The following is a 19,099-nucleotide window of genomic DNA, read 5'->3' as shown; positions in this document are numbered from 1 at the left end:
GAACTTCCTTGTTCATTAACAACTTCATTGTCTGGTCTGTTTCCCGACAACTGTTGCTTGGCAGGGGTCCTGCTGTCGGCGCCGGGCAATACATCCTTAATTTGTAACATTAATGGAGCATCAGCTTAAACAAAGTTGCTATCATCAGATTCAAGGCCCGGATCTCTTTTGGGACGTTTCCTGTTGTCTTCATCTACTGATCCAACCCAAATCATAAATGAACCCCCTTCATGCTGGTCATGTTCGGCTGCGTTTGAATCGTGAACTTCCGAACAAAGCATATATAGAGATGTTTACAACAATAATATAAGCAGGTTACAATGAACATGGCTAATTCATATTAAAATGTTTTAAATAGCTAATCAAAAACTACACTTCTGAAAGAATATATCCAAGCTTGAGGGAACATGGCATATTGATATGTTACATGCTCATGATGTAGGTAATGACGGTGATAACAGTAACTAACATAGGTGAGGAATGGTAGTTATAAGTAGGATGTAAAAGGTTGAGGGACTCACTCTTTGATTTAGCCATGTACAAGGTTTAACGTCTTGGCTAAGATACCAGTTAAGCGTTACATGTGATGGTTATTCTGCTGCAAACGAATACGAAATCTACAGACAGAAACGATGTGTAGGATATAAACCTCATCCATATTCTACAGCACTGACTATTTATGAATTGTTGTAGTCCTTGTTATTCTTAAATATGGCTGGGCACATACATACGCGACACATTCTCACCAATAACAAATTGAATCAAAACACATTTACTCCATCCTTCTGCTGTATTTATTGTTCTTTTGGATTTACACATTTGTTTTTAGTAAAGTGGTCAATGTATCAATGTGTGAGATTTTAACTGCTTTGTAACTTGTATGCGATATAAGATGCTTTGTAGGTGCACATATAAATAAACATGCTTCTCTGTCTGTGTGTGATCCCTTAGTGTTAGCTGGTAAAGACATATACAAAGGAACTGCGGGGTTTCTCAAGAACTGTAGTCATAAACCATACCTGTTGTGCGACAAACCAACTTCACTATGTCAGTTTTTGTGCGTGCTGGTACGTGGGTGAACGTGACATGTTCTCAGTGTACACCATTTTCCCCTTGGAAAAAATGTCTAAGAAATATCGCCACCAACACTGGCAGCGTATGAAGCAGTGACATGACGATAATTGATCAGAGAGCCGTTCCAAACTACTGTGGGCGACCATGTTTCACACTCTGATTTCCCACCTAACTGTTGTGACAAAGGAGAGAATATGTCACTCGTTTGTGTTTATTCCAATGTATATAATATGTACAGCCAAACACATTACCATTGAGGAGCTGTATAAATACTTTCAAGTTAAATAATGTAGCAGTGCATGTTTCAATACGTTCTTTCTTGACTACTCACTTGCTGATTTCTGTGATTTGACGACGCTTAACATACTGTGACAAGTTCAACCGATATTCGATAGGCATACTATTACACACACATTAGTTAGTCAACTTGCCTGTCCACATAACCTTTGTGACTTTGACCATGTGAGGGCGAATTATCAAACTTAAGGTGCCTTGCTTACATTTACGATCGATCAACAAAGCGTCAATGTCAAATATCAAATCCATAACCTATGTATAAATGTTAAGAAATAAAGAGGAATGGTTTCAAAAGTCAACTTCCCTTTTACATCAAGCAATGTTTCAGAAGTTCAAGGCTTTAGTGTCTACATGTCTACAAGTTTTGAGGTACAATCGAACATGCTCTTTTAACAAAGATGTCAATGCCTTCCTTAAGCTTTGAAAAACTGTTTATGGTAGACAGTCATGTGGAATAAATTTTCAATTTCTTTTGACGCAGTTTACCTACAAAATGATTTCAACTTATTTTGCCTTATGTTCCCGTCGTTGGTTAGGCTAACACGTGACTTGTCATGAGGTTCCTGCAGCAACTACATAAACAATAACTGTAAACACATGTAAAATTATCATAACTATAAATGCATTATCCCTTATCATGCCTGGTTTGTTATCATACTAGGATTTTAGGCAATGACTTGTTTATAAAGGGCAACATGTATATATTTTTGTTAGCCAGTATATCGTCATTGCAAAAGTATGCTTTTGATATGTTGAGAGCCACATTAACGCTTACAAATTATAATGGAATGCGTATGTCCAAATAGTCACACGTTCAATATTTTTTCCATATTTGTCTCACTGCAAGCAGCAGATATCAACATAATATTAACTCGAGGTCGAAGTGTAATATCCAGAATACAGGGAAGTTGATACATGCATGGAACAAACTGGCTCAGATTAGTTGAATGTGTCAACACAGATATTTGTGTTTGCTGGTGATGTGCAAGTACCTGCATGCGACTGATATGTTTAATTTTAGTAGTTTGCAAAAGAGTTGTGTGTTTGCTGATGTTAACTGTCAAATACAATGTTGGATTGTTCACAATTTAAGCTGAGACACAAAACACTATTATTTCTTTTCACAAAGGCCACCATACAGAAAGGTGTTGAAATGTTATGTAGTCTATACAACATTTAGCTGTAACTAGTTTTTGATAGCAATAGAAAGGCACAGTAACACGTACAAAAGTAAGAACTGACAATAGTCAAACTTTGATTATTCCATCTGATCTTGAAATAAAAAAACTGAACTCTTCAAAACTCACTGCTTACAGACTGTGCTGATATTTGAGCGAAATATAAGTCGTGAAGGTGAAGGTTATGTGCTTATTATTACTTTCTTACATGTTATATGTGAAGGAAGTGACAGCGCATGTGTGTGTGAGCTCGAAATTTTTCATTGGCCAAAATATTCGGACATCTGAATTAATTATTGTTTCTGAATACAATATGATATGTCACATGTTGAAACTAATATCCAGTATACTATTAGTAATAATATCTTCCGTGTAAAGAGGAAAAGCTAGATCCTGTAAATTAGGTCACCATGAGTCAACCTCATAGGTTTATTGAGCCAGCAGATGAACACATCGCCCATTAACGCTACGCTGATCACACAAGTGAGTTGCATTACCACTTCTTTAATCAGTATCATACCATGCATATATGTGTAAGTGTGTATTGTGTATCTGGGCATGTTGTATATGACATCTATTTCTATGTGTGCTGGCTTGTGGTACACTCATGTTCTCAGTTCATCACATGTGTTTTGTGACATGTGAATCCCTCTTCCCAGTGCCTAGTATTTAGTGCATCATTGTCGGTGCTTATTGTCCTGCTGGCTTCCATTTGTCTATTGTCATTTTCTTTCTATGACCTATCACTGATAATTATCCACCCCCCACCCCCCACCCCCCTCCCCCACCCTCCCCACCCCGTCGTGTTAGCTTCCATTTGTCCATTGCCTATAACCAATCAGTTATAAGCTAAGTGTTAGCTTATATTTGTCCATTGCCTATAACCAATCAGTTATAAGCTAAGTGTTAGCTTCCATTTGTCCATTGCCAATAACCAATCAGTTATAAGTTAAGTGTTAGCTTTCATTTGTCCATTGCCTATAACCTACCAGTTATAAGTTAAGTGTTAGCTTCCATTTGTCCATTGCCTATAACCAACCAGTTATAAGCCGAGTGTTAGCTTCCATTTGTCCATTGCCAATAACCCATCAGTGCCGATTATCTGTTGGCATCCTTTACAACGTTTCCTCCTCTGTTATCTTATTGCCTCCTAACATTTAGTAAAGGAGTGAAGGAGTAAATATAATACTCCAAAACGTTGTATTCCTCATTATAAAGACGACGACATCCATACATTCTCATACATTATGTGTATCAATTCTAAATGCCTTTCAATGACTTTATATTGTATATGTCATCTTCTTAATTGCAGCTGCATCATGCCTGCACTGATGGTAGTGTCCATTGCTTACCTGGTCACATCTGCAGGTAAACATTCAGATAAGGTCTTACTACTTCTGAACAACTCCTGAAGACTTCTCCCAGCTTCGATATTAATCCCTATAAAAAGCATAAAACATCCTATCACGAGTCATCTACCCATGCGTTCTAAATCTGTTTAAATATATTTGTTTGGTGTGTGAGATAATAATACCTGTCTGTACTTCACGATTTACTTTGTGTTTGGTTTCCAGCTGCCAGTTGCAGTGAAAATCAACACTGCCGAGACTGTGACAGCAGGAGTGGCTTTTGCCTAACCACGTGTGACAGTGGTTATTACGACCTTAAATGTAGGTCTCTTTGCAGCAGCAGCTGTAAAAATAAGAAATGTAAACCCGTGAGCGGTGGCATTGAAGTGTGCACAGAGGGTTGTGTTCCAGGATTTCAAGGCGTAAGGTGCAAAATACCATGTGAAAGTCCAGGAGGTAACTGTAAAGCATGTCCAGGTGGTTGTGATGGAGGATACTGCCAGCTTAATTCATCCTGTGTATCAGGATGTAATGGTTCCTACTATGGGTCTGACTGTAAAGAATGTTCCAGTAGATGTAAGACATGCAATGGCTTTACAGGGATGTGTGAGGACTGTTTTTCACAATATTTTGGACCAAACTGCGAGTATTTATGTGAAAACTGTAGGGACACGTGTGTATTTGGATGCCTGGATGGCTGTGTACCTGGCTTTTATGGTACTGCCTGTGAGAAGGAATGCAAGACAAACTGTGGTTTCAGCCCAATGATGATAGGCAATAAAACTGGAGACACACGACCTGTAATTAATGACACAGTTGAATGCAATCAGTACAGTGGTGACTGTCGTCATGGGTGTGTAGATGGCTGGTTTGGGCCACAGTGCTCCTCATGTTGTAATATTAACTGTAGGAATGGGAGATGCAACGATGCAGGCGACTGTGTAGATGGGTGTGTAGATGGATGGTTTGGGCCACACTGCTCCTCACGGTGTAATGTTAACTGTAGGAATGGGAGATGTAACGGTACAGGGGACTGTGTAGATGGGTGTGTAGATGGATGGTTTGGTCCACACTGCTCCTTACAGTGTAACGGTAACTGTAGGAATGGGAGATGTAATGATACAGGCGACTGTGTAGATGGGTGTGCATCTCATCATTTTGGAAGAAACTGTATACCATGCCCTGACAACTGTATCAACCACACATGTCATACAAGCCATGGAACTTGTGTTCATGGATGTACTAATGGATTCTATGGACAATCGTGTAACAACACGTGTGAATTCTGCCTTGATGGAGAGTGTGACCAGATGACAGGAATGTGTTTCAAAGGCTGCAACACAACCGGACACAAATGCACACCTATCTGCAGGAACAACTGCACTGTGGATGATTGCCGATCATGTCAGGGTGAGTTAATATCAAGGGAAAGCACATCGATGTGCATCATAATTGAAATATAAATGATGAATCAAAAGTATGTAGGTTAATGGCAATGCATCATGTTTTGCGGTTATGCCACACAGATCAAGGTCGTTTATATTTCCTTTTGTAAATGAACCCCCTACATGGTCTAGTGGTAGAGTGTCCGCCCAGAGAGTGGAAGGTCCGGAGTTCCATCCCCGACGCGTCGGACCAAAAGGCGTAAAAAAGATGGTTCCTCTTTAGCATTAAGGGGTGCTACATATTTCCGTGAAACTGCCATTTGTTGCCTATACGTTTAAAAAAAATATGTTTGTGCTCACAATATTCTTTTTTTAATGTGACAGTGTAACACATCAGTGATACAATAGCTGTGTATCTGTCATAGTCGAGATACTTAATATTGTAATACTATATTCTAAAACATATTGCACAGAGCAGATTTATACCATTATTATCAAATATTGGCTTTCCAGATGAGAATGGGATGAACGAGGCAATCGGACTGTGGACTGGGCTTACACCTGTGGGCATTGTGATTGTAATGCTAGCATGCCTGCATTCCATCAAACGTTGGAGAACTAAAAGGTACCTACATGACAGGCAGATGGTTCCGTATCTCTTGCAATAGCTGGCTAATGATTCGCAATTATCTTAACACTAATTCAGACAAAACCTGACAATTATTGAAATGTACTCTGTATACTTGAATCAATACGCTAGTTCACTCAATTTTGTGAAGGCACTTCACAGCTTGTATTGCTGTCTAATCTTCCTCTTTATTGTTGCAGAGCTCAACAATCATCAATTGTTCAACACAACGAGGAAGGCGTTCAGGATGATATATATTCTGTAGAATACCAGGCCATAAACAGATATTGGCAGATCAGAGATGAAGATATAGGCATATCCTGTGTACCACCAGCTGTGAAGCAAGAGGAATGTGGGCATAGGCTCTCCATGCCAGTGTTGGCAGAATGTTTTTGTACAACAGTAGGTGGAACATACAATGATGTATCCGTGAGTTCTGCTGGAGAAACCCAGTCCTCCACTCATATGCCACAGAATGTTGCAGACAGTGGTGCAACCCAGAGCTCTGCTGGAAAAACCCAGTCCTCCACTCATATATCACAGGGTGTTTCAGACGGCGAATCATCCCCGAGTTCTGCTGAAGACACACAGTCCTACATTCATATATCACATGATGTTGCAGGCAGTGGTGCAACCCAGAGATCTGCTGGAGACACACAGTTCTCCACTCGTATCCCACAGAGTGTTGCAAGCAGTAGTGCAGCCCAGAGTTCTGCTGGAAACACACAGTCCTACACTCATATGCCACAGGATGTTGCAGGCAGTGGTGCAACCCAGAGTTCTGCTGGAGACACACAGTCCTACACTCATATACCACAGTATGTTGCAGGCAGTGGTGCAACCCAGAGTTCTGATGGAGACACACAGTCCTACACTCATATACCACAGTATGTTGCAGGCAGTGGTGCCATATGTCCATATGCGACATGCTGGACTTCCTCATTGATAACATCCATGTAAAATTTTGGAAGATGAGACACTGAGGCAAACGTAAGCATCCCCATGGGCATTAATTGCGCTCCCCTTCCTGAGAATCTATTTCTTTATGCATATGCATCGGAATTTATGCTCGGATTGGCAAAGTCAAAACAGGGCTATTTTGCCACGAAGTTTAACTTAAGCTTAAGTATGTAATCTATGAACTGATATCAATACCAATGCTCTTCCCCTGTTTTACCCACCTGAACTAGAAAATATGACACCAATGAAACATTCACATCTGTTTCATATTTTGATCTATGGATACAGAGGTTACAAGTTAAATTATAGGTTACAACATTGAATGCCTCAGTGAATATTTATGTTTTATTTGTTCAAATTTGACGCATCAGTGACATTAATGATGTCTGATGCAATTCCCTATTTTCTTCAAATTTGGGCTTTTAGGTCTCCCCTAAAAGAAGCCTTGCATATGCTTTTCGATTTCTCGACTTTCTAAATAGTACACAAAGTATCTCCCTAGTGATATGCCCAGCATAATATTATGGCCAATTACACCAATCTAATCCTCACTGTTTATGTTATGCTGTGTATTATGCTATGCTTTAAAAGCTGTATATAATTCTTTATTTTAATGTATTGCTCTATGCATTCTCCCATGTTTGCCCCAAACATGACTCTATATATCGCCTTGTAAATTCCTCTATATATTACATTTTGAATTACCCAAGAAATGGACAGTATTTTTACACTCACCCTGAGTATTTTGATATCTACTCACTCTACGTATTTTGTTATACATTACTCAGATATGTACCAACTAATTAATGTGTGTCTCGATTCCTTTATAAAGTTATGTCTTCTTGTAAATAAAATGTACACATGTGCAATTGTCATGTCTGATTCAAGATTGCTCGATTACCCGATCAAGACTCCATTGTTCACAGGCCGTACGGTAGGGGTACTGCTGTGCACGTTCAAGCAACACACAGGGACTTCAGTTTTATGCAAAGTTGTACCTTATGTTACAACTAGTATAAATAACACTATGTACTACACGAGTCGGTTGCCCTATGCATGATTCTAACGACACTTACTCAGATAAAGAAAACACTTGCGATACATGATGCGGAGCAGTCAACTACTGTGCCAATAGTTGTTTGAACTGGTACATCCTCCACCAATATACCCCTTTGATAAAAGTTTGCGAATGTGCTGACAGTTCTCCCAAAACACTCTTGATGACATCACTGAACAGTTGACAGTGGACCCTTGATGGTGGAAGCCAGGGCCGTGAGGATTATGTGCAAGACGAGGATCCCATCTTGCATATTGGCATGCTTACATAACGGTCGCCCTGAGTCAGAATGATCAGCCACTTCCACTGCTCACTGGAAGATCTTACCACAGGACTATTTCTGTTGGTGATAATCCTTGCACATCAGCCACTTCCACTGCTTACTGGAAGATCTTACCACAGGACTATTTCTGTTGGTTATAATCCTTGCACATCAGCCACTTCCACTGCTTACTGGAAGATCTTACCACTGGACTATTTCTGTTGGTTATAATCCTTGCACATCAGCCATTTCCACTGCTTACTGGAAGAGCTTACCACTGGACTAGTTCTGTTGGTGATAATCCTTGCACATCAGCCACTTCCACTGCTTACTGGAAGATCTTACCACAGGACTATTTCTGTTGGTGATAATCCTTGCACATCAGCCACTTCCACTGCTTACTGGAAGATCTTACCACTGGACTATTTCTGTTGGTTATAATCCTTGCACATCAGCCATTTCCACTGCTTACTGGAAGAGCTTACCACTGGACTAGTTCTGTTGGTGATAATCCTTGCACATCAGCCACTTCCACTGCTTACTGGTAGAGCTTACCACTGGACTAGTTCTATTGGTGATAATCCTTGCAGCGGCGTCTCAATTTGGAAATTGCCTTGGATATAACTCAGGAGAACAGATGCCAAGGTTCAAAAGGACCTCATTTGGGGTCATCAAACTCCTACAAATTGCATGGTATCACAGCTGTCATCAGCACTGGGTCACGATGATACTGCGGACTCGTCATCATGTCCAACATGTGCTTGGAGTCAATACTTTATTTTGGTTCAAAGGCAAAACTCTGTCAGCTCTATGAGTTCGTACAGCTGTGAGACCATGACTGAGTTTCCTGTTACTAGTATGTATGTACTAGTATGTATGTACTAGTAGGTATGTTCTAGTATGTATGTACTAGTAGGTAATTACAAGTTTGTATGTACTAGTATGTATATACTAGTATGTATGTACTAGTATGTATGTTCTAGTAGGTATGTACTAGTAGGTATGTACTAGTATGTATGTACTAGTAGGTATATACTAGTATGTATGTACTAGTAGGTATGTTCTAGTAGGTATGTACTAGTAGGTATATACTAGTATGTATGTACTAGTAGGTATGTACTAGTAGGTATATACCAGTATGTATGTTCTAGTATGTATGTACTTGTAGGTAAGTGCAAGTTTGTATGTACTAGTATGTATGTACTAGTATGTATATACTAGTATGTATGTTCTAGTAGGTATGTACTAGTAGGTATGTACTAGTATGTATGTTCTAGTAGGTATGTAAGTATCAGGGCCAATGAGGAGCTGTCAAAAGCAGTTGGATCTCTCCTCTTAATTATTTTCATGCCAGGTCCTACTGGTCTATAAATTCTTTGGAACCTATAAAGTAGATTACGGGCATGTATCATACCATTTGTTCGGACATGTGTAAACTGCACTGGACCCAAAGCCCAAATTTACAAACAAAAGCAAATACAGAAGGGAATGCATGTGTCAAGCTGTTTGGATAGAGCATCTGGGATACCTACTGTCAGTGCAGTATCTAGCTGCAGTATCATATATGGTAAATTTGGGTATACAAAAATCGCAACGGGAGACGTCTTAAGAATTTACAGTGATCTAAGCCTACTAAATAATACTTGTTTAGCCTGCAGACATATATTTATTTTATCTGACTTAGTCCATACGAGTGACCTACTCTATAAAATAGCTATATGTTTCTACCAAGAAATATTGTCCATGTGTACGCCTTTATAGAACCATTATTCATTTTTGACAAACTTCAGAGAATTTCAAAAGTTTTCAGCTTTGGTCTATTTTCCAGTCAAAGTCTTATTAAAACAAAATTTCAAGAACACTATGATGCTTAGTTTACACTATCATGTATATAATGTAAAGCGCATTAGATTCTCCTTACACATTTGACATTAGGCCTTCTTTCAAAGTTAGTCTTTATTTTCAAATCCTTCCATGCTACATGTTATTTCAGCTGTTTCTATATCCCTAAAAAAAATATTGTTTCCCGATGGTTATATCTCAACTCAAATAATGGCATGCTTGCCCTTTCAGCGATTACCTGCTATCTTCACTGACTGTGTGATCGGGTGTTGACTTGGTTCATTCATGTCATCGAATCCAAATTGCATAGATCGATGCTGATGGCGTCCATCACTGGAGTGTCTGGTCCAGATTCGATTATTTACAACCAGTCATACAGCTGGAATATAGCTGCGTAATCAGGTGATCAGCATCGTTGTGGGGAGTTCAATCTGTTATTGGTGCACTTTATCAGACAAACGTTATGTCATCATTTCTTCACCTTCTGAAACAGGGATTGGGACACGTACTTGAACCGGAACGAATATTAACATCTTGGAACCGACGATAAACTGCCGTTAAAAGGACACGCAAACAATATATCTTAATACTTTAACGAATTCCGACGGTCTTATCAGGGCATGTAATATATTAACTGTGTGTATTGCATTGTAATTCCAACTTGAAAGTGTATGAATACCTATACAGTATCTACTTTTTTTTTTTTAAAATCGCCATTTATTATTTAGCATTATTTCTGCACAAGAAGCTCATGCATCTTAAACTTGAACAGCATTGATTGTGTTCATGCTATCAACCACCTATTTACCTGGAGTGGAATCGATTAGTATGATCACTCACATGCCGTTATGACTCAACATTCACTTGTTACCTGGTGATTGATAACAGCTGACAGTGTGGGTTACATTTGGAAACGTTGGTAAGCGAAACCATGTTGATGACGAACACAGGAAATAGAAAGCATGACTATGCCATGGCTGTTTGACTATGCCCTTCTATGTTAGCATGATACATATTCAGTGTACATCGATGCATTTGCAGATATTCGCGATTCAAATCACAGCCTCAAGCACGTACTTTCAGTGATTTCAATGCAGGTCATGTCACTCCTGAATAAGGTCATGCTATCATACACTGAATCATCTGGAGTTGTTCATTCGATCATCTGCGGGTTTCTAAGAAGTTGCCCGCCAGCAGCCACAGATTGAACCCGGAAGTGCTGATACTATCAACCAATGAACTTTCTGGACATGCTCATGTCATCAACCACGGATGTCTCGAAGTTGTTCATCCTAACAACCACTGACGTATGTGTTTGTGCTCATGCTATCAACCACTAAATTACCTGGACATTTGCATGTCATCAACCACGGATGTCTCGGAGTTGTTCATCCTAACAACCACTGACGTATGTGTTTGCGTTCATGCTATCAACCACTGGTATACCAGGAGTAGAATCGAGTACTTACAGGCCGCCGTGAATCAACATTCACTTGTTATCTGGTGATCAACATTGCTAACAACTGACACGAAATGGTGTGTCCTATTGGTTACATTTAGAAACGTCGGCGTGAGAAGCCATGTTGATCACAAGTACTTGCATAGAGCACGGACACAGTAGTATGAATGTTGTGAATGTGTGACTGTGCCCTTCTCTTTGACTTCATGAATGTCCTGTCAGCACAATACATATCCAGTGCACGCCAATGCATGTATAGATGTTCGCAATTCCAATTACAGTCTCACGCAAGTGATTTCAAGGATTTCAATCTGCCACTGGCGGAGAGCCATGTCACGTGACTGATTATATAGCATAGCATACACTTCAAGTTGACACCCCACACATATGAAGCGTAATCTAGGCCAAGTCATTCCTTAGGTATGGGTAGAATGGCCCCGCGGGGTGGAAGGTAGTCAGCAATTGATGAATGAAAAAAACACAGCTTGGAGCATTGATACAGCTAGCCCTGTCCCATAACCCAGAGTAGGCTACACCCATGCTGTTTTCCCGGGAAATAAGACCGTCACTGGAAGCCTGGGCTGTCTGTATTGATACACTATGCAGGGGTGCATTTGACTGTTCTGTCACTATGTACCTGGATATGTGGGGATAGTCAGCAGTGTGGATTGAGCTGGGTAGGTAAGTGTTGTGTGCGTGGTCGAGCTGGGGAGGCATGGGGGCGTTGGAAGTCTGAGGTGGGTGGGAGAATATGGGATTAGTGTGTGTGGGGGTGGGGTGTGGGGCTGGGGGTGGGGACGGGGGGTGGGGGCTGGGGTAGGGGAGGTATTGAGTGTACACGTAGGTGGTCAGATGCTGGGTTGACTGAGGAAATCATATCCGTTTTTGAGTACGAAGGTGTTGAAATACTAGATACAAAGGTGAATCGACTCTTGATAAATATTTTTTACTCACGATTACGATTCACAAAAGTACGAAACCGCCACAAGTTATTAAAGCACTCCTGGACTATCAGTAAATTATAATAAACGATCTTCAGTTTAAATGAATAAACATAAATATTCATATGTACAAACATATGTACATAGAGTGCATATATATGTGTTTGAAATATATTTTGAACTAAACAGCAGAGGGAGGTTTCAAATGTTACATTTAGAGTGGATAAATCTACAGGTAACATAACTTGACCTTGTCAGTTTATGGAAGAACACTTGTGAGAACAAAGGGAGAGATCTGGCTTGTGTTGCTTTATTTTCTGACTATGAACTGCCACTATCCTTCTCCGAGCACGTCAAAGTGTTGAGTTCCACGAACAGCTTATCAGTGTATCTGATGAACAGTTTCTGTTTTTGATAACTGATACCATTGCATGCATGTAAACCGGTTCAATAGTGAGTGAGTTGGGTTTAACGCAGCTTTTAACAGTATTCCAGATATATCACAGCGTGTCAGCTTAATGTGGGAGGAAAGCCCGAAGTGATGCAGGTCTTAGTCGTTTACCACTTCAGTGAAACCCACGAGCACGGGTATGGTGCTGACAAACCTTGAAACATAATCGGGGCGAACCGGGATTTGAACCCACAATCATAGGTTTCTGGCGTGGCCAGGGGACGCAACTCTGCACAGCGAATCGCGGCGCCTTAAACGACTGGGCCACCCGTGCCCCACCGGTTCAATAGAATAACCAAGTCGTGAATAAGAGATGAATACATACAGGATTTTTCTCTTCCAAGCAGGCTTCATATCAACAAGTAAATAACTCTTCAAGCCATGCTGAGTCCAAGCACAGTTCTGTATTTCAGTGAGTACATTCTTTCTGTACAAAAGTATGCTTAAATACGATACATTGACTAAATGAGCAGCAAGTGAATTTCCCGGTTACCGCGAGTTTCGAACAGTAACGTAAAGGAGAAGGTGTACGTCTAGAAAACCACATGACCGAATATGAATATGGTCCGTTTGAACCATCCCCTAACTATGACAAAACATTCAACAGTAAATACTATTGCTGTATCACTCTGTACTATATATAATGACATGGCAATAAATATGGTCGATATGCTGTTACTTAACATTTGCAGTAAATGTTTTACATTCAATAAAATGAAAACACAACCTTGTGTTATTTATCACAGTCATTTTAGTATATGAAGCCACGTTTAAATTTATATCAACATACACAATAGATGTGCATAATAAATGATTTGTTTTAAGGATGTGATAAGAAAATACCTTAATCAATGGCACGGTCAGTGAAAGATAGTTACTGCAGGAAGTGGTTTTCTGAATGTGAGCAAACAGCTCTATGATTGTTTTACCCATCAAATATTTACACGTTTCTTTAATACAACTTCTGGGTGTCTTCCCTGCTTTCATTCATCTCTATTTTGTCACATTTTCAGCAGTACTGACTCATGCAGTCACAGCATGCGAGTGGGGCAAACATGGGGAGAACTGTGACAAACCTTGCCTCCCAAACTGCCAGGTTAACCTACAGAGGAACCTCACACACTGTAACAAGAACACTGGAGAGTGCTCCGATGGCTGCATCCCTGGATGGTATGCTGCTCAATGTGACCAGCCTTGCAGCAAGAAATGTCTGGACAACGTCTGCAGTCATCAGAATGGACAGTGTACAAAGGGATGCAGTGGAAACAACACAGGGGATTTTTGTGAGATCACTGAAGGTATGGGATGCTAAATGGTTTCACATTGTTTAATCGAAACGTTTCTTCATCAGGTGTATCTGCGATTCTTCATAGGCACCTTTTCGAAGTTGACGGATGATGAAATAGAAATCCTGTTTTTCATGCAATGATTCCTCAGTGCCAACAACTATTGGGTATTGCAATTTGCAAAAATAAATATAAATTTAATATCACCAATTGTGATAGAAATATGTTTGTTGGTTTTTTAAGTAAAAAAAGTCTGAACTATTTATTATCTCATTTCTTTGTTTTTTTGTATAACGCCCCACTCAGCAACACTCCTGCCATATTAGGTCTTATAGCACATTTGATCCCAAATGGATGTGGTATATTCCTGAATGAACTCCTCCATACAAATCAGCTTGTATCAGTTTAACATTGGTTTCATTGTTACATATTTGTTGACCACTAGTACATATCATCTGCCTATTTAATCGAACACATACATCAATTAGAATATGAATAATTATACAATGTTATTACATCACAAAACTTTATAACAACATTGGAATCTAGCATTAAGAACATACTACAAGTAACACCTCCATTTATCACGTAAAATATATCAATAAGATGATGCGTTTGTACGGTTGTACATGGGCAACGTTTATTTCAACAGTATTAATAAGGACATACGTCAAGGCGACAACAGATGAAACAACAGGACTGTCAACGGCACACCTCGCAGTGATCATCACAATCTCCCTTGTGGCCATTATTGTTATCATCGTCGTAACCGTCGTCATAAGACGTCGACGCCAGAGGTAAGTAAAACAACATTTCATATAATCTTCATGAAAGCATGACTTGCATTTCTAAGATTATTTCTGTGTACTCTTACACAAAGCCTATATGGTTTAAAAGAAGATGACTCTTTGATAGTACTAACACTAGGGAGTAAAAATACAAATGCAAGTTATGTTTTACATGTACCCAGTTCTACAACATTACGAAAAACAGAACACCATTTGGAATTATCACGTCCTCGATGCCACAAGTGAAAATTTGAACAACGTCAATAATATAAGCAATAAATAAGCTTAAATACCCTCTATTTTTTTCAAGTGAACCAGCAATAATACTTTTCTTCTTTTTACATACGTATGACAACAATTGTTCCTTAGAAAAGTGACATGAATGACATCTAGCAAGCGCTGTCTATTTGCTGTTGTGTTGTTTTTTTCCGAAAGAGCTGTTCCCGAAATAGGTTTAACTTTACACGTCTGAATAACAAATTCGAGTTTGTGGAAAGGTGGCTGAGACAGTCGTGATTTCTTACAATAAACTTACTGCTTGTGACCTATACATCAGTGGACGTACAGTGTACTTGTTATCCACTGGATGACCATGATTGTGTCTATCAAATTACTCTCAGAACTAATGATATGTCCTTATTAATTGCAGAAGAAAGTCAACCGGGAGTCAGACAGGTAATGTAGCAAACGACATTAGAGGGTTAGATATCTTCACACATGGTAACTGCCACTGGGTAATTGACCCTGGGAAACACCACCATTTTTATTCCCAACTCCGCATTCCGCCCTCTGGGAAACTGATCCTAAAGCCTTTCTCAAACACCAGACATCATCACTATTTGAAATTGACTCAAATTGAAATTTGAAATTGAAATATATTAGTAGTTGCACTCGTACAATGACCTGCTTTTAGTGAGGCTATTTTAGTAGGATATTATGCTGATGGATTGTTGTGTGTCTTTGGTTGATTTTGTTCACGATGGCAACAGTAGGCCTAAACTTACATCTAGCACGTGCATGTATATTTACAACTCTAGAACTGTACTCAGTATGTCATTGTCCCGCAATGATGGATTGAGGCTGATTTTATGCAGCACAACAAAAACATAGTTAGCAATATGCATTTCTGTGATCTCCTTGTGTGGCTGATGTACAGAGTAGGGTCGGGTTGGCGGTTGATGTTAGTTGTATCTCTTCGGTCCTCGTTGTAACCTACTACAGTGTAAAGGCCCGGGTTATAATTGGTCTTCAGCAACTCATGCTTGTCGTAACGGTGATCAACATCGCTGACTTAAAGAAGTGCATGCAGTCATTCCCCATTCGCGGAGATCGATGCTCATGTTGTCAGTCACAGGATTGTCTGCTCCAGTCTCAATTATGTACGTACCAACATCATCTTGCCCCGGGGAAAACCCTCGTCATCAGAGTCAGTCACTTCGTGAAAAAAAAGATTGACAAAGACCATTACACATAAATAAAAAAATATATGTCAAAATCAATATATTAACACTTTTATTTTAATGCAAAAACACTATAATCCACTTGGATTGAGCCTTTTGACATATTTCAATCTTTCATAATTGGGGCATCATCAAATTTGACCCATCAATTATAAATATTGAAAAGCGATGCATATCCCTACTTTAACATGTACCAGTCATTACTTGTCGTCAACTCACCAAATCAGTAGTCAGGCCTCTGCCAATATTTGAGTCATAACAGTTGCATTAAGCATGTTTTCAGCTATCATGAACCCAGACTCGAAAATAGAAAGGACTAACAATAACAGACTGTTTAGTTTCATCAAGATCAGTGATGGTACTCTCGTGTCACTACATTTTCTTGTTCATCGATCACTTGATTGTCTGGTTTGTTTACAGGCTGACGTCACATGGCAGGGGTACTGCTGTGTTGCGTCAGGAAATACATACTTACTTTTGTTATGCAATTTATATGAATGGCGGGTTCTACCGGTAGGGCAGGACATGTTTACCCTTTTGGCGAACATCTGCCGTCATCACTGATTTTCAGTGGTCCATTCACACAATTTCATCAGTTATTTGCCCTTCACGCCAAGTTGAATCTGTTTCGGTAGAAAACCTAGGCGGATTATTTTCTTCCATTGTCAATGCATATTGTGTTGATAAGCCTACCCACTCAATCAGCACAATCTGGAAGTTTTTTTTCTAATTCCACTGAATCGCAAAATAGTTTAGTTTAAATCATGAATATAATTTTATATATTATTTTCCTAATAATATAATCGCACGTTATGCCTTTATCTGATTTTTCCTTTTTTCTTCTCTTTTTCCAGCGTGTACTGACCCTGAGAATCCTGAAGACGTGCCTTTACTGCCAAGTAGGTAACCATAACAACAGAGTGATGTTGTAACAATGATGTTGCATGTATTCTCACATATTCCGTAACACTGTGAAAGGGAAACTAACATCACTAGAAAGTGTCTTGACTTTCACATTGTCAACGCAAGTGCCTTTATACGTTATTGTCCTATCAATCAGAAGTAAATGTGAATTGTTTTGAGGGTGTAACAAGCTCCCGATCAACGTGATCTATGTTGCTTAAGGTGGATACATCTGAATATGTGAGACTGAAGTAAGATATTAACTATCAAAGTTGTTTGTGGTTTATCTGAATCTTGGAGTTATTGCATTAGACATGCATTTTATCGAAGAGAAGGCACAGCGTTAATCCAGAAGCGCTAATACCTTTGTTCTTGAGTTTGATATAGGATTTACCTTTCGAAGTTATATTGCTTTTGGCAAACACTTTCAATACCCAAAGGCATGTCATTAAACCGGGAGACCTTAGAAATTTGGCATCGTGCTCGCGGCGGGCACATACTTTCCTGTTTTAAAACTGTACCGCAATGGACATGTGCATATTCTAACCAGAATGTGTTACAAAACTGGGAATGCGTTTAGGGTGGCTTTAGCCATTTCACAACATTATGATACCGGTGAGGTTCTCTTCCTCCATACTTAGTAAAGTGATACGGTTCATCAGACAAGGTTCTGTTGGGAATGTTTTGGGCCATTGAGGACTGTTCCATGGCAATACTGCGCTTGAATAACTGATCTAAAGTTAGACAGACAGACAGAGTTAAATCAGTGTTCAAGACCTCCGGCCCATAACAGAAAAGTATACACGATACATTTTAATGCGTGCATCATTATCTAGGAACATCTAAATATTTTGTACTTTAAACGTCAGAGACACGGATTTTGGGAACTTTTGATAGAAATAGGCAAATACATTTAGGATTTTGTTTTCAATCAGTGGACAATAGAGATATACACGTCGCAGCTGTGGGTGGGTACTTGTTATTCCTCCTCTATAAGGTTCACATTCCTAGCATGGCTGTACAGGCACAGTTGTTCCTCACGCTGACGTCTTAGAATGTCTTCCACATTCCGTTGTGAGTCTGAAGGTGTCCCATCGGAATCAGTTTGTCTGTCAGTGCCAATATATCCAAAAAAGGTGTCTTAGACAGCAGTGTATCTGACAGTGCCAAATATCACCCATATGGTGTCTTTGACAGCAGTCTGTCTGTCAGTGCCAATATCACCCATGTGGTGTCTCTGACAGCAGTGTGTCTGTCAGTGTCAATATCACCCATGTGGTGTCTCTGACAGCATTGTGTCTGTCAGTGCCAATATCACCCATGTGGTGTCTCTGACAGCTGTGCGTCTGTCAGTGCCAATATCACCGATGTGGTGTCTCTGACAGCTGTGTGTCTGTCAGTGCCAATATCACCGATGTTTTGTATCTGACAGCAGTGTGTCTGTCAGTGCCAATATCACCGTTGTGGTGTCTCTGAGAGCAGTGTGTTGGTCAGTGCCAAAATCACCAATGTGGTGTATCTGACAGCTGTGTGTCTGTCAGTGCCAATATCACCGACGTTTTGTCTCTGACAGCAGTGTGTCTGTCAGTGCCAATATCACCGTTGTGGTGACTCTGACAGCAGTGTGTCTGTCAGTGCCAATATCACCCATGTGGTCTCTCTGACAGCAGTGTGTTTGTCAGTGCCAATATCACCGATGTGGTGTCTCAGACAGCAGTGTGCCTATCAGTGCCAATATCACCTATGTGGTGTCTCTGACAGCAGTGTGTCTGTCAGTGC

The 19,099-nt window shown here is 39.9% G+C and overlaps 2 protein-coding genes and 2 long non-coding RNA genes across 4 annotated transcripts in view; all 4 read left to right on the top strand.

The window, feature by feature from the left end:
- The first annotated feature begins 2,987 nt into the window (after positions 1-2,987).
- LOC125377935 lies at positions 2,988-4,263 on the top strand. Its single transcript, XR_007219882.1, has 3 exons — positions 2,988-3,032; positions 3,862-3,917; positions 4,124-4,263. It is a non-coding gene; the product is annotated as an uncharacterized LOC125377935 (long non-coding RNA).
- A 31-nt stretch (positions 4,264-4,294) lies between these two features.
- LOC124117609 lies at positions 4,295-6,871 on the top strand. The gene is made up of 3 exons (XM_048392053.1): positions 4,295-5,308; positions 5,797-5,908; positions 6,112-6,871. The coding sequence occupies exons 1-3, from the start codon at positions 4,501-4,503 to the stop codon at positions 6,869-6,871; spliced, it is 1,680 nt and encodes a 559-aa protein (XP_048248010.1). The 5' UTR covers positions 4,295-4,500.
- A 7,273-nt stretch (positions 6,872-14,144) lies between these two features.
- On the top strand, positions 14,145-15,738 carry LOC125377934. The gene is made up of 3 exons (XR_007219881.1): positions 14,145-14,181; positions 14,822-14,966; positions 15,607-15,738. It is a non-coding gene; the product is annotated as an uncharacterized LOC125377934 (long non-coding RNA).
- Positions 15,739-17,274: 1,536 nt separating this feature from the next.
- The window catches only part of LOC124117588 (serine/threonine-protein phosphatase 6 regulatory ankyrin repeat subunit B-like), a 34,684-nt gene continuing 32,859 nt past the window's right edge, over positions 17,275-19,099 (top strand). The window contains exon 1 of the mRNA XM_048392048.1: positions 17,275-17,316. The gene's annotated coding sequence lies outside the window, so the exon portion shown is untranslated. The remainder of the gene's footprint in view (positions 17,317-19,099) is intronic.

The sequence above is a fragment of the Haliotis rufescens genome, unplaced genomic scaffold, assembly GCF_023055435.1.
Source record: "Haliotis rufescens isolate VD_foot unplaced genomic scaffold, xgHalRufe1.0.p SCAF_107, whole genome shotgun sequence".
NCBI lineage: Eukaryota > Metazoa > Mollusca > Gastropoda > Lepetellida > Haliotidae > Haliotis > Haliotis rufescens.
The sequence above is the reverse complement of the archived record's forward strand: the minus strand, read 5'-3'. Positions and strand labels throughout refer to the sequence as shown.